Source organism: Mirounga angustirostris, unplaced genomic scaffold, assembly GCF_029215605.1.
Source record: "Mirounga angustirostris isolate CCGP_5_RB_7025 unplaced genomic scaffold, mMirAng1.0.hap1 SCAF_8, whole genome shotgun sequence".
NCBI lineage: Eukaryota > Metazoa > Chordata > Mammalia > Carnivora > Phocidae > Mirounga > Mirounga angustirostris.
Genome location: NW_026991716.1, coordinates 65,050,045 through 65,065,593, shown reverse-complemented (window position 1 = coordinate 65,065,593; position 15,549 = coordinate 65,050,045). Strand labels below are relative to the sequence as shown.

Genomic DNA, 15,549 nt, shown 5'->3' with positions numbered 1-15,549 from the left:
TTTCACAGGGACTGTGAAATGTGTAAAAATTATCAATATGTGGTTATCATCCATCCAAACTTATCACACATCAAGTAAGTCAATTTAACTAAGGAACAAGTATTCAGGAAATTAGTACCTAAGAACTTCAGATAATAAGATAACCTAAAAGAATCTATTAAAAAAAGAATCTATTAAATAATTAGACATGTACATTAAGCATCTGCCTTCAGCTCAGGTCATGATCCCAGGGTCCCAGGTTCGAAAGAGAACCCATAGAAGTTCTACAAATGATAAATGCCTTTTTTTTTTTTTTTTTTTAAAGGGCACCTGGGTGGCTCAGTCAGTTAAGTGTCTGACTCTTGATCTCCGCTCAGGTCTTAATCTCAGAGTCATGAGTTTAAGCCCCATGTTGGACTCCAGGCTGGATGTGGAGCCTATTTAAAAAAATAATTAATTAAAATTTTTTTAAAAAGAAAAAAAGATGAAGGTCACAGAAATATTAAATAGCAGATTAGACAAAGATAAAGTTAAAACTTAGTGAATTAGAAGACAGAGCTGAGGAATTACCTAGAATATGGTATAGGGATGATTTTGTTCTTTGCCCTTTATCCTTTTTTTTTTTTTTTTAAGATTTTTTATTTATTTAAGAGAGAGAGAGCACAAGTGGGGTGAGGGTCAGAGGGAGAAGCAGACTCCCCACTGAGCAGGGAGCCTGATGCGGGACTCGATCCCGGGACTCCGGGATCACGACCCGAACTGAAGGCAAACACTCAACAACTGAGCCACCTAGGCACCCCCCCCTTTTTTCCTTTTGTATATAAAATACAGGTTAAAGGGCATGAAAAAAATGATGATATTATTATTAATTCTAATAAAAATTCCAGAAGGAATAATGTGGAAAGGTAATATCCACAGATAAAATGATGAAAATTTTTCCAGAACTAATGAAAGATGTATCCTTTACCTAAAGAGGCACAATGAAATGCAGAAGCAAACAGTTTTGGGTTTTTTTTAAGATTTTATTTATTTATTTAAGAGAGAGAGAGAGAGAGCACAAGCAGGGAGAGTGGCAGGCAGAGGGAGAGGGAGAAGCAGTCTCCCCCCTGAGCAGGGAGCCCAATGCGGGGCTTGGTCCTAGGACCCTGGGATCATGCCCCGCGCCGAAGGCAGTCGCTTAACCAACTGAGCCACCCAGGCGACCCTAGGCATGGACAGTTTTAAGCAAATCAATTCCTAAATCCTCAATCTCCATTTTTACACTTTCTTAAAATTCATTTACTTTAAAACCCATCTGTAGAAAAGGCATCATACACTATCTCCTTTCCCAATAGACCTTTATCTGTTCTACAAAAGAAAGACATAATTCTCACCTATTGCATTAGAATCTAAAAACCGCCTAAAAGGAACAACTGGAAATACTGGAATCTCTTCTAACACAAAAAATAGTAGTAGTCTTCATATCTTTCCCTGTTTTATAAATATTTCTGTTAAAATATACATATTTCTAACTATGGGATAGAAACTGGATATTCTAGACCAAGGTTATTAGATTTCCTTAATTTAACTGCAAAGTCGAAAGCAAAAGTGATAAAAATTTGCACTTACTGCCTTTGTATATTCTATTCCAATTATAATCAAGAAAAGCACTGCCCCAAGGAGAAAATCAAGTGAGAAGAACTCAAAGAAAGCCTAAGTTTTTAAAACAAGACTGAAATCTGCTGTGCCTTATTACAACCAAGTAACAAACTCAGGTCAAAACCAAGGCTGTCTTTTTCTACCTTAGAATTCTGAAGTGAAATGAAATGGTTGTCATGAAGATACAAATTCACATGTTTACTTGAAGTGAAAAATGAAAATAGACACTTACAGATAAATAGTATCTCTAATTTAATTGACTGGCAGGACTATATGGACTGGCCTTGTCAAATAAATTATATACAGATATCTCCCATAGAACAAATGAACAAAATATGCAGTTCCAACGTTTAAAAAAAATACACAAAACAAAAACTATAAAATATTTCACACAAAAATATCGTATTATTAAAGGCATCCTGCAGTTAACAAGATTTCAATTTTTTAAATTATTTCTCAGAGTATCTAGTTAAAAAAAAGGAATCTAAAAGTAGCAAGTATAATTATTAAGTCTGATAAAGCCTTTTTAATATACTTTTTCTCCCAATTCAGAAGGGCAATGACTCTAATGACTGGATCACAAATAATTTTTAACTTTTAAATATTGTATTGCTCTGTGATTTTTGACATTTAATTAAAAAGGAAAGAACTGAAGGATAATGCTATAGCAAAACTCTATCCTTATCTATTTATTATATGACCAAGATTTCTCAGCATTTATAAAAAAAAGTTTAAAAAGAAAACTGCCAGGTGCCTGAGTAGTACAGCTGGTCAAGCGTCCAACTCTTGGTTTTGGCTTAGGTCATGATCTCAGGGTTGTGAGATCAAGCCCCCGGCTCTGCGAGGAGTCTGCATAAGACTCTCCCTTTGCCAGCCGCCCATGCTTGCTCGCACATGCACACTCTCTCTAAAATAAATAAATCTTAAAAAAAAAATTGCTACTGAACGTTTTATTCTAGTAATAAATAATATTTGTTCATGGATATGTGAACCAAATGAATTAAGAAGGAAAACATCAGCACCACCCATTTTAAGAAATACATTTCCAATATAATTTTACATAATAAGTTTAATAACTACAAATAGCTGTAACATATTTTTGGATTAAATGTTTAATTATAAGAATAACTCAATCCAGTAAAAGAAAAACTTAGAACCCTGTAGTGACAGTTATTTAATGTTAAATTTCAATAAATGTGTATCTATTAGTGTGACAGAGTAATTAAAAGACTTTCAATTGCATAAAAAGACATCATATGAAGTTAAAATACATATACAAAAAATACATATATGAAACTAAAATTCTATGGGAAAATTGAACAGAAATATGAATTTAAGGAGAAACAGGCACAATATAAAATTTCCAAATGTCAGAGAGGAGATGGTACATGTATTTTTAAAACAGATGATGCTGAGTATCAAATCGAATTATCTTTAGAGATCACTAGATAGACATAAATATCATTTAAGTTTTATTTTATTTATTTTTTTATTTTTTATTTTTATTTTTTAAAGATTTTATTTATTTGACAGAGAGAGACACAGCGAGAGAGGGAACACAAGGAGGGGGAGTGGAAGAGGGAGAAGCAGGCTTCCCGCAGAGCAGAGAACCCGATGCGGGGCTCGATCCCAGGACCCTGTGATCATGACCTGAGCCGAAGGCAGACGCTTAACGACTGAGCCACCCAGGCGCCCCTTAAGTTTTATTTTAAAATATCAACACTTACATCCTTAAAAATGTATAAGGCATATATATTATTCTAATTTAAGGGCATCTTCAAGAAAAAAAAACACAAATTGAAAACCAATGTCAGAGAAGTTAGTAAATAAAAATGCCTTTTATTTTTCCCTGCAAAGTACACTATATTTCTGTCCGCTTGAAGAACACCTAAACAGCACTCTAAGCAATCAAGATGTTAAAATAAAAGCTAAAGAAAACTGCAATATGAAAAACCTTATAGTTTTTCAATGCAACTTTATAAATGAAAACTTTAAAGTACTAAGAGAAAAACTTCAAATTCTACAAATTCCCTTAGTTACAACAAAATAGAGATGTGTGGAAGAAACACCCCCCCTCCACAAAGATGGGGGGAGAGGAATTAGAAGACCCTAAAGTATTATTCAACTGTAAGTATAGGAAATATGTGAAGAGGGTGCTATGTCAGATAGGAAAAATTCAAGTCTGACCACATACTTCCCAAGATTACAAAGAAACAGGAACTCTCATATACTATTGGCAAATGCTAATTCCTATGAATGAGGCATTTAGCAATAACTAGCAAAATTACACATAAATTTACCCTCTGAAACGGCAACTGCAATTCTAGGAATCTATTCCACAAATATACTGTAAAGGTATGAAAAAACATAAGCATGAGGCTTTATTTATTTATTTAGCATAAGGCTTTATTAAAGCACTGCTTACAATAACAAAAGACTGGGAAAGACCTCTGCTCATCACTAGGGAACCAACTAAATATCTACTGTTCATCCAGTCACTGGAGTACTATGTAACAATAAAGGAGATAATAAAGATTTCTAAGTACTTTGCTAGTGGAGTGATCCACAGACCATACTGTTAAGTAAAACAATCAAGGTACCAAACGGTGTGGATAATTTCTCTGAGAAGGGTTGTATATTCTATTAAAAATGAAAGAAAAGAACAATGAAAGGCTAAACCATGTAATTTTTTAAAAAAAGGTAGTTTATTAGCAGTGAAAGAGAACAAGGTAAAAGAATAAGGGTGCTTTTAATGGACTCTTATGGATGGTCTCTAAGATACATTAATTTTAAAAAGATTAAAAATCGTGTACAGTATGCTATTAATTGTGTTAATATAAGAGGGTAGGGCAGAATATATATACTTTCTTTGTAATGCATAAAATCTCTGATGGAATAAACAAGATACTGGGAACACCACTAGCCTCTGGTGTGGAAGTGGGTGGTTGGGAATTTCAATTAAAAAATATAAAAATCCTCTTGAAGTATTAGTTTTTAGTATATAACCTAAAAAATTTACCCAAAAAAGTCAGAAAAGCAACACTTGCCTTTTTTCCTTTTGAGGTCTCGGAATCCTCATCTTCATCTACACTGAGTAGATTTGCCTCACTACATAGAAAATAAAGGGGAAAAAAATCTTAAGTGACAATTACAACCCATACATTAAATTCAGAAGTTTTATTCTTTCTGCTTACCCAATTCAGGGATCAGCAAACTTTTTCTATAAAGGGTAAATTAGGCTTTGTAGGCTATACAGTCTCTATACCAACTACTTTACTATTTTAGTATGAAAGCAGCCATGGATTGTATGTGTGGCTGTATTCCAACAAAACTATTAACAAAATCCAATGGTGGGCCAGATTGGGCCCATGGACCTATTGTTTGTTGACCCCTGCTATAAACGAACATATAATTTTTGTTTCCTTAACTGCAGATTTCATATATAGTCACTCATTTTTCCTTTCTGTCTTAGATTTAAAATTAGGGGATAAGAACAGAGAAACAAAATAGAGAAAAAACTGGTAAGAATACTTTAGCTGATGTAAAAAAAAAAAAAAAAAAGTAATTCCAATAGTGTTACCACAGTAAAATAGTTATACCTCTGCAACTCTTAGAAATATCAACACTAGAATGATTGGCCTAAGACTCTAAAAGATCAGACTGATATATCTATTAATAGTTTATGTTAATCTCAAGATATTAAAAAAGCTGAAGCTCCTAAGGATCCTCTTATATTGATGAGCCAAAGAGTGTAATTCATAAATGAAATACACAGAGCAGGTAACACTTTAAAATGCAGATTTTTTTACATAATTATGACAAATCTAACAAAGAAAGTCAAAATACATTCTTCTAAAAACAACTCTGCAGAGCTATTTTTAGTAAAATCCTAGCTATTTATAATAAAAATATAAAATGCTTGTTCCATTATTGTTTATACACATCCCAACTTTTTTAATACTAAAAATTCTCTCCTTCCAAACATTTTACAAAAATGTTTAAAAGGTGACATGCCTTCTACTCAATTTCAGATTTAATTCCAATTTTTCAAACTACATAAATACTGCCTGTAATAAAAAATTATTTTAAATTTAAAAATAGAAATAAAAAAGAAATAAGAGAAAGACAACCATAAAATACCAATTTTAGCTGAGAAACTTACCAGTTCAAAGCTCTCCTTCAAATAAAAGTTCACTTCAATTCAATATCTCATAGATGAAGGCACATAAAAGTGGTAATGATGAACGAAGCTGTTCCCCAGACAGAAGTGAAGTTCCCACAATATTCAGTCAATATACTCTGAATGACTTCTTGTGTAAAAAATTTTAAAAAGTACTTATAGTTTTGGTAGAACTGTATGTATTTATATATAATGTGCATATTATATATACATATATATTTGTGTATCTCTGAATTAGTGTTACCCAGTGGAAAACCAGATCAATAAATCAAGGCACCTAATAGCAATGGTGAATTTGCAATACAAATTTCATGATATGCAAAAGGTTCCATTAAAACGATCATTTAAATTTTACAAAGCAGACATTTCAAGTACACTAACAAAGTGTAATGAATACTTTGTTTAACTTCTGTCTGGATCAACATCTGTGTTTACCATTTAAATTGTTTCTGCTCTCTCTGGTGGTAATGTAATCTAAGATGGAGGGGACAACTGTGAAGAAAGATACTATAGGACTTAAACTTTCACACAAAACTCAGGAGCTTTAATCTGGGTTCACTTACTCATGATAAATGGTAGCTTTTCAAATCACTGCCTGAACAGAATGTCATTAAAAAAAAAAAAAAGCCCAATTTCTTTAATTGAAAATCAAGTCAATTTTTAATTGTAAGATTATATGTATCACATGCACATATTTACACATTTCAAAACATGGAGAAACATAACAGCAAAATTATTTAATGAAAAACTGCATTTTTTCCCTTGATGCTACTGTAATAGACAATTTTTTTTTAAGTAAAAAATACCATATTCTTAAAAATACTTCCATAGTATATAAATCATTTTTTAATGAAATGTCATTCTTACAAAATATCTGAGGGGGAAGAAAAAGTTCTTACTCTTTATCTGTATCTCCTTCACTTTCGTCTCCATGATCAAAGCTCCAATTATTTTTAAAACCTCCATCTCTCTTAGATTCTGATCTAGCCAAAGCTGAAATAAAAACAAACTGAGATAAGTATTCAATAGAGCTATTCAATATAAAATAAAATTAAGCATTTCCTAAGCTCTTTGGTTAGTCTAAATTTTCTTAATTTTCTTGCTTTTTGACTATTTCTTATAAATATCTTATTTCCCCTAAAATAAAAAAGAACACATTAAAATGTTTTTACTAATTTACAGTTGTCCATATGCATGAATGTGTTACCAAGAAGAAGCCCAAACTAGTAAGATACAGTAAAAATGGGGTGAAGCATATGATTATGTATGAAGTATATAAAAATCAATCCAGTATCTCCATATTTAATCACTGATCCTAGAAATTAGTACGTGTTAGTTAGCTTGCCCTATTTATGAGAAGTATATCCAGACCACTAGTCTTTTCTTTACTTCAGTCAATCATCTCTGCCTTTGAAGAGAAGAGAAACTAGGTTTTCGGCATTGACAATTATGGTGAACTTCATGTCCCCGCAAACTCTCTAGATCAGAACACCAAACATTCTCACAGTAAGTTTAAAAAAAATTTTAAGTGCATGGCTGAAACCCCCTGAAGCCATAAACAACTAGGAAGTGTGAACTCAGAGAGATAAATGAAGTTCTGAAGCTGGCATTTGTCTTGGAGTCATATGATACAAACTTGATGTCCTACAACTGAGGCTTTAAAATCAAGTTTGGGATACCAGCAAGATGAGAGGTCAGACTGAAGACCGGAAGACCTGAAGGGCAAACTTCCAACTAGGTGAACAAGGGGGAAAAAAAGCCCCTGAAAAACAGCAGAAATAATTATGATGTCTTGTCTTTGTTCTGGATTTTGGGGTTGATATTTACCCCATGGTTAAAGAATTCCTAACCATAAGCTCATAATCACTCAGGTTTGGGCCCAGAAAAGCCTATAATTAAAAGAGTCTCACAAGAAAAGATGCTGAATATCACTAAACGTTAGGGAAATGCAAATTAAAACTATTATGAGACTCTACTTCCCACCCATTAGAATGGCCATTATTTTTTTAAAACATTAAATAATAAGTATTGGTAAGGATGTGGAGAAACAACTTCTATGCATTGCTGGTGGGAATGTAAAATGGTGCAGCTAACATGGAAAGTATGGCAGTTTCTCAAAAAGTTAAACATAGAATTTACCCTATGATCCAGAGGTCCCATTTCTAGGTATATACCCCAAATAACTGAGAGCATGGACTCTGATACTTGTACACCAATGCTCATAGTAGCATTAAAAATAGCCAAAGGTAAAAACAACCCAAATGTCCATCAAAAGACGCATTAATAAATAAAATGTACTGTATGCATGTACATGTACACACACACACACACAGGAATATTATTCAGCCATAAAGGAATGAAATTCTGATACATGCTACAAGGATGAACCTTGAAAACATTACAATGAGTTAAATAAACTAGACATAATAAATACTATATGACTCCACTTAAATGAGGTATTTAGGATGGGCAAATTCAGAGGCAGAAAGTAGGACAGAAGTTAACATGGGCTAAAGAAAGAGAAGAAAGTTATTTCTTAATTGGTACACAGTTTTTGTTTGGGTTGATGAAAAAGTTCTGGAAACGGGTAGTGGTGATAGTTTACAACATTAGTGAAGTACTTAATGACAATTAAAATTGTACACTTAAAAATAGTTAAAATTGAAAATTTTATGTATATTTTGTCACAATAAAAAGCTATTTTTGAAGGGAAAAAAAAAGCCTCTCCATGACTAACAGAATCAAATATAAATCCTCTCTAAAAAAATATAAAATTTCAATACAAGCCTCAGAAAGTTTCAAAGAATATGAGTTTACAAACATAAATATCATGAAATAGGAAGGAACAAATCACCATGAGCAAATCTGAAACTTCTTTACATGCATACTGGGATGGGACAAATAATAAATAGTATATAATAGAAGCAAGGTTTCTCCCTGTCAGAGAAAGAGATTACAAATAAGCAACAGAAGAAAACTACAATGAACTCTATTCATTCTACTGGTACTAGATTAAGAGTTATCAGTATGAACTCATAGTTCTTTGATATACATACAGATAGATAAAAGGAACATATACAGGTATGTCTTGTACCATGGGTTAGTAGTATATAGAACTAAGGCTTTGTCCTCTGAGAGGATCTAGAAAACAGTGACACTCCAATGGCAACAAGCACACTCACAACCAGATCTTGATTTCTAAATACCATTCTCTAATAAAAGGAGCCAGGGCTCCTAGAAGAAATAACTAACTGTAGGGATGGGGCAGAGAAAATACAAGATTAGTCCAGAGTATTTCGTATGCCAGAAAATAAGAAGGTCCATTTTTTTAAAAGATGGGGTAATGTCAAAAAGGTTTCAGGAACCAAATTGAACCTCCCAATAGTTGAACAAAGGTGAAGCAATTTTAGCAAAAATAAACAACAGTACTGGATTATAACCCTCAAAATAAAAGAAATATTCAGAAATCCATACTGACATAAATGACTGAATAAATAAATATATGGGGAGAAAAGACCTATCTTCCTTTTTTTTTTTTTTTTTTAAGATTTTACTTATTTGAGAGAGAGAGAGAGAAAAAACAAGCAGCAGAGAGGAGCAGACTCCCCACCAAGCAGGGAGCCCAATGTGGGGCTTGATCCCAGGACCCTGAGATCATGACCTGAGCCAAAGGCAGACACTTAACGACTAAGCCACCCAGGTACCCCGAGACCTATCTTCCTTAAAAAAGAATTCCAAGTGATAGATGCACAAACTCTTCCCCGTAAAATGTGAAACTTAATTCCCCTTCCCTTTAGTATACACTGGACTTAGTAAATTCCAAGAACTGACTACAGAAAGGGGAAAAAAGTAAATTGACAGTGAAAAATGTGACAATCACTCCCTCGGCCGTGATTAAGGTTAACATCAGAAGTGATGTCTTATTCATAGGATATACTGTTTAATATGATGTGATGAAAATGCCACTTCAGCTCTGTGGTCTTCTTCCCAAAAACTCATAATGCCAGCTTAATCACGAGAAAACATCAGATAAACTCAAACTGAAAGACAGTCTATGAAATACCTGACTAGTATGCTTTTAAAACCATCAAGGTTATGAAAAACAAAGAAAGATTAAGAAACCGTACACATCAGAGGAGACTAAGGAGATGTACAACCAAATGCAGTGTGGTATCCTGGACTGGACCCTGGAATTAAAAAAAGGACAGTGAAACAACTAGGGAAATCCAAATAAAGTCTGTAGTTTAGGTAACAGTATTATACTCATGTTAATTTCCAAGTTTTGGACAAACGTACTATGAACATATAAGGTGCCAACACTATGGAAAGATGCATAAATGGTATACAGAAACTCTGTATAACATCTTTGAAACTTCTCTACAAACTTAAAAATTATTCCCCAAAAAGAACTTTAAAAAATCAAATGTAAAATGAACCCGTTTTTTAAAACAGATGGTTAGGGGGTGCCTGGGTGACTCAGTCAGTTAAGTGTCTGCCTTGGCTCACGTCATGATCTTGGGGGTCTGGGATAGTGCTCCAGGTCAGGCTCCCTGCTCAGCAGGGAGTTTGCTTCTCCCTCTCCCTCTGCCCCTACCCCTCACCCTTGCTCATGTACGTGCAAGTGAGTGCATGCTCTCTCTCTCTCTCTCTCTCTCTAAATAAATAAATAAATAAATAAATAAATAAATAAATAAATAAAATCTTTTTAAAAAATAAAAAAAGATGGTTAGGTGAAAGTTACCCTATCAAGACAGAAAAGGTAATAAACTATAATGATTACTAGCTTAATAAAGACTCATAATCCAGCAACTAGTATCCATCAAATGAGTCAGGCAAGTTAATCAAAAAAGCCACTAGGCAGCAAAAAGTCAAGAAATGTTTATTATTTACACACTGAAGGAACTAGGGTTCTATACACACAATTCTAACAAATCTAGTCATATGATTTCCTAATTGACAGCAGATTAGAACATACAAATGAATAAATGAGAGAATAACCTCATGAAAGTGATTATTGTCAATAAGAAAATAAATTATAAAACGCAAACACATTTTAAAAACATGAGTTTAGGGCAACTTGGAGTAGGAACAAAAACTTAAATCCTCAAAAGTCTTTGAGAGTATTATCACATTTCAGTATCCTGCTATGGTTGACATTAGAAATAATGAGAGTGGAAAATTATGTCCACTATACTCCATTTATGAAACTGAGTGGAAGGAGAGATAAAGGTTGAAGACAGATCCCAGTTAAGTATCACAAATTAAATACATACATTTTTCTCCATACCCTTCATTAAAATGACAGAAATGGAAGGAGGGGAGAGAAAGTAGAAACGCTTAAGAACAAAAAGAAAACCAGAAAGGAGATAATGGTAAATGAGAGATATAATTAAATTGATGAAAGATTAAAATTTGATGGATGGGGAGGAACTGACTTAGTTGACCAGAGAAAGCAAACCAAAATACCTACAAGGGCACAAATATTACCAAACTGACACGACAAGATTTGAACATTGCTGCATCAATAAAAGAAACTGAACTATTACAAATCTTTCCATAATGAAATATTCAGAAAAGTCCTCTCTAGCTATTTCCTTAAAAACAATAAAACAAAAAAACCCAGGTTATTTTGATTTCATGGGAAGTAATTTAGTTCTGTTGTTGTTGTTGCTTTTAAGTAAACTCTACCCCCAACATGGGACTCAAAATCATGACCCCAAGACCAAGAATCACACGCTCTAACAACTGAGCCAGCCAGGCACCCCTCTAGTAAATTCTTTCAATCTTCTAAGAAATAGCAACAAATTTATTCTCCCAGAACATAAAAGAAAAAAGAAACATCCTACAGTTCATTTTGCAAAGTGAGAATACCTAATTCCAAACCTGACTATGACATTCAAGGAAGGAAAATTACCACTCTCTCATGGAGACAGATATAAAACCCTATATAAAATATTAGCGGGGCGCCTGGGTGGCTGTCTTTAAGTGTCTGCCTTTGGCTCAGGTCATGATCCCAGGGTACTGGGATCGAGTCCCGCATCAGGCTTCCTGCTTAGCAGGAAGCCTGCTTCTCCCACTCCCACTCTCCCTGCTTGTGTTCCCTCTCACTGTCTCTCTGTCAAATAAATAAATAAAATCTTCAAAAAAAAAATTAGCAAATCAAATCCAGTAATATGTAAAGAGTAATACATTATAATCAAGTAGAGTTTATTCCAAAAGCAAGAGTTAACATTTGAAAATTATAAATTACAGAACAAAAACACTTTGCAACAAACAGAAAACAAAGACAGACATTGTAGACATTAATCCAACTCTACCAATAATCACTCTGAACATCAATGGTTTAGATGCACCAATCAAAAGACAGAGGTTCTCAAAGTGGATCAAACAAGATCCAACCATATGCCACCTACAGAAACATATTTTAAACAGACACTAAATAGACACATATAGATTAAAAGTAAAAGATGGAGAAAAATATACCACGCTAACAATAAATCAAAAGAAAGCAGGAGTAGCTGTATTTTCAGACAAAGCAGATGTCAAAGCAAGGGAAGTTATTAGAGATAAAGAAGGGCATTACATTATGTTAACAGTCAATTCTCAAAGAAGACACAACAATCCCTACCAGGTGTACAATTAGCAACAGTGTTAAGCTATGTGAGGCAAAAACTAAGAGAAATGCAAGAAGAAATAGATGAATCCATTATCACAGTTGGAAACTATAACATTCCTGTATTAGACATGGACTGTTCCAGGAGGCAGAAAATCAGTTGAGAGCACAGATGACCTCAATAATACCATCAATCAACTGGAGATTACTGACATCTACAGACCACTTCATCCAACAACAGAAAAAAGCTCACATGGAACAATCACAAAGACTACATTCTGGGCCATAAAACACTTTAACAAATTTATAGAAACAAATCACACAACGTCTGCTCTCAGACCACAATAAGATTAAACTAGAATTCTATAAAAGAAAGATAAGCTAGAAATCAATAATTGGAAAATCCCCAAATACATGGAAGATTAAATAACACAACTCTAAAAAAAACAAATGGGTCAAAGAAAAAATCTCACAATAAATTTAAAAATATTTTGAACTAAATGAAAATGAAAGCACAACTTACCAAATTTGTGAAATATAGTGGAAACACTACATACAGGGAAATTTATAGCATTAAATGTATGCATAAAAGATCTACGGGCAGCTGGGTGGTTCAGTCAGTTAAGATCTGAATCTTGATCTCAGCTTGGGTCTTGATCGCAGGATTGTGATCTAAAATATATCATCTAAGCTTCTATCTTAGGAAACCAGAAAAAGACCAATTCAAATCCAAAATAAGCAGAAAAAAAGAGATAATACAACCTGGAACAGAAATCAATGAAATTGAATAGGGAATCGACAGAGAAAAGCCAACAAAACCAAAGACTGATTCTTTGAAGACTGATAAAAATCAATAAGCCTCAAGCCAGGCTACCTAAAAAGAGAAGGACACAAATTACTAGTACCAAAAATGAAAAAAGAAGCACCACTACAGATCCCATGGATGTTAAAAGAATAAAGGAATACTATTAACAGCTCCACGTCCAAATTTGATAACCTAGAGGAAATGGACCACTTCCTTGAAAGATACAAGCTGCCAAAACTCACAAAAAAAGAGACAATCTAAATAGGCCTCTATCTACTAAAGAAATTACATCAGTAATTAATTACTTTCCAAACCAGAAAGCACCAAGCCCAGATGGATTCACTGGTGAATTCTATCAAATTCTATCTTGTATCAAATACAAGAAATTGTATCAATTCCCTATAATCTATTTCAAACAATAGAAGCATTCTATGAGACCAACATTACCCTAATTATCAAACCAGACAATTATAAGAAAACTACAAACAATAATCTCTCATGAACACAGATGCAAAATATTAACAAATTGAATCCAACAATGTTTAAGAAGAATTATACACCATAACCAAATGGAATTTGTCCCAGCTTTGCAAAACATTCAAAAATCAATTAATGGAATCAATTAAGTCAATGAATAAGCTAAAAAAGAAAAGTCACACAATCCTATCAATAGAGGCAGAAAAAGCACTTGATAAAATTTAACTCTTATTCATGATAAAAAAAAAAAACAACAACTCAGTAAACTAGGAATACTGGGGAACTCCCTAAACTTAATAAAGACTATCTACAAAAATCTACAGCTAACATCATACATAATGGTGAGAAATCAAAGCTCTTCCACTAAGATCAGGTACAAGGGGAAAATGACCCTCTCATTCCTTTCCAACGCTGCACTGGGAATTCTAGCTAATTCAGAAGAACAGAAGAAGGACATAAGAGGGATATAGATTCGAAAGGAAGAAATAAAACTGTCTTTGCTCACAGATGATATGATCACTTACAGAGAAAATCCAAAATAGTTAATCAAAAAACCTTCTACAACTAATAAGCAATTACAGTTAAGTCTGCAGGATACAAGGTTGATAACAAAAGTTCAATTGCTTTCCAATACACCAATAATGAAAAGGTGGGATTTGAAATTAAAAACACAATATCACTTACATTAGCATACCCCATAACATAATACTTAGCTATAAAGCTAATAAAATATGTGCAAGGTCTACATGAGGGAAACTAGAGAAACTCTGATAAATGAAATCAAATAGAACTAAATAATATCATGGATAGCACAACTCAGTATTGTCAAGTTACCAATTCTTCCCAACATTATTTGTAGATTCAATGCAATCGCAATCAAAATCTCAGCAAGTTATTTTGTAGCTGGTAAGAAATAGATTCTAAAGTTTATGTACAAAGGCCAAAGACCCAGAATAGCCAACACAGTATTTACGAAGAACAAATCTGGAGGACTGACACCACCCAACTTTGAGTCTTACTATAAAACTACGATAATCAAATCAGTATGGTGTTGGCAGAAGAAAAGAAAAATTAGTGGGAAAAAATAGCCCAGAACAGAGCCACATGAACATAATATAACTGGATCTTTGACAAAGTAGCAAAGGCAATACAATGGAACAAAATTAGTCTTTTCAAAAAATGGTGCTGGAACAAACTGGACATCCACATGCAAAAAAAATGACTCTAGACACAAACCTTACATCCCTCAAAAAAATTAATTCAAAATTGATCATACACCTAGGGCACCTGGTTGGCTCAGTTGGTTAACTGCCTTCAGCTCAGGTCATGATCCTGGAGTCCCGGGATCGAGTCCCGCATCAGGCTCCCTGCTCAGCAGGGAGTCTGCTTCTCCCTCTGACCCTCCCCCCTCTCATGCTCTCTCTCTATCTCATTCTTTCTCTCAAATAAATAAATAAAATCTTAAAAAAAAAAACTGATCATACACCTAAATGTAAAATGCAAAACTATAAAACTCTTACAAGATAACATAGGAGAAAACCTAGATAACCCTGGGTATGACAATGACTTTAGATATAACACCCAAGGCACAATCCATGAAAGAACTGATAAACTAGACTTCATTAAAATTAAGAATTTCTGGGGGAACCCTCTTACAGTGTTGGTGGGAATACAAACTGGTGCAGCCACTCAAGAACAGTATGGAGGTTTCTCAAGAAGCTAAAAATAAAACCACTCTACAACCCAGCAATTGCACTACTAGGTATTTACCCAAAGTATATAAAAACACAAATTCAAAGGGGTAGATAACCCCAATGTTTATAGCAGCATTATCAACAATAGCCAAACTATGGAGAG

The 15,549-nt window shown here is 33.7% G+C and overlaps 1 protein-coding gene across 11 annotated transcripts in view; it reads right to left on the bottom strand.

Moving 5' to 3' along the window:
- The window catches only part of SENP6 (SUMO specific peptidase 6), a 116,741-nt gene that overhangs the window by 85,213 nt on the left and 15,979 nt on the right, over positions 1-15,549 (bottom strand). For 9 of the 11 annotated variants that reach the window (XM_045867106.3, XM_045867109.3, XM_045867114.3 and 6 more), the window contains exons 2-3: positions 6,697-6,790; positions 4,665-4,725 (exon numbers count right to left, since the gene is read on the bottom strand). The exons of 1 other annotated variant lie outside the window; for it this stretch is intronic. In XM_045867106.3, the coding sequence (XP_045723062.1) occupies positions 4,665-4,725; positions 6,697-6,790 (155 nt within the window). Of the gene's footprint in view, positions 1-4,664; positions 4,726-5,779; positions 5,936-6,696; positions 6,791-15,549 lie in introns of those variants that run through there. One more of the 11 variants, XM_064597785.1, reaches the window with a different exon arrangement.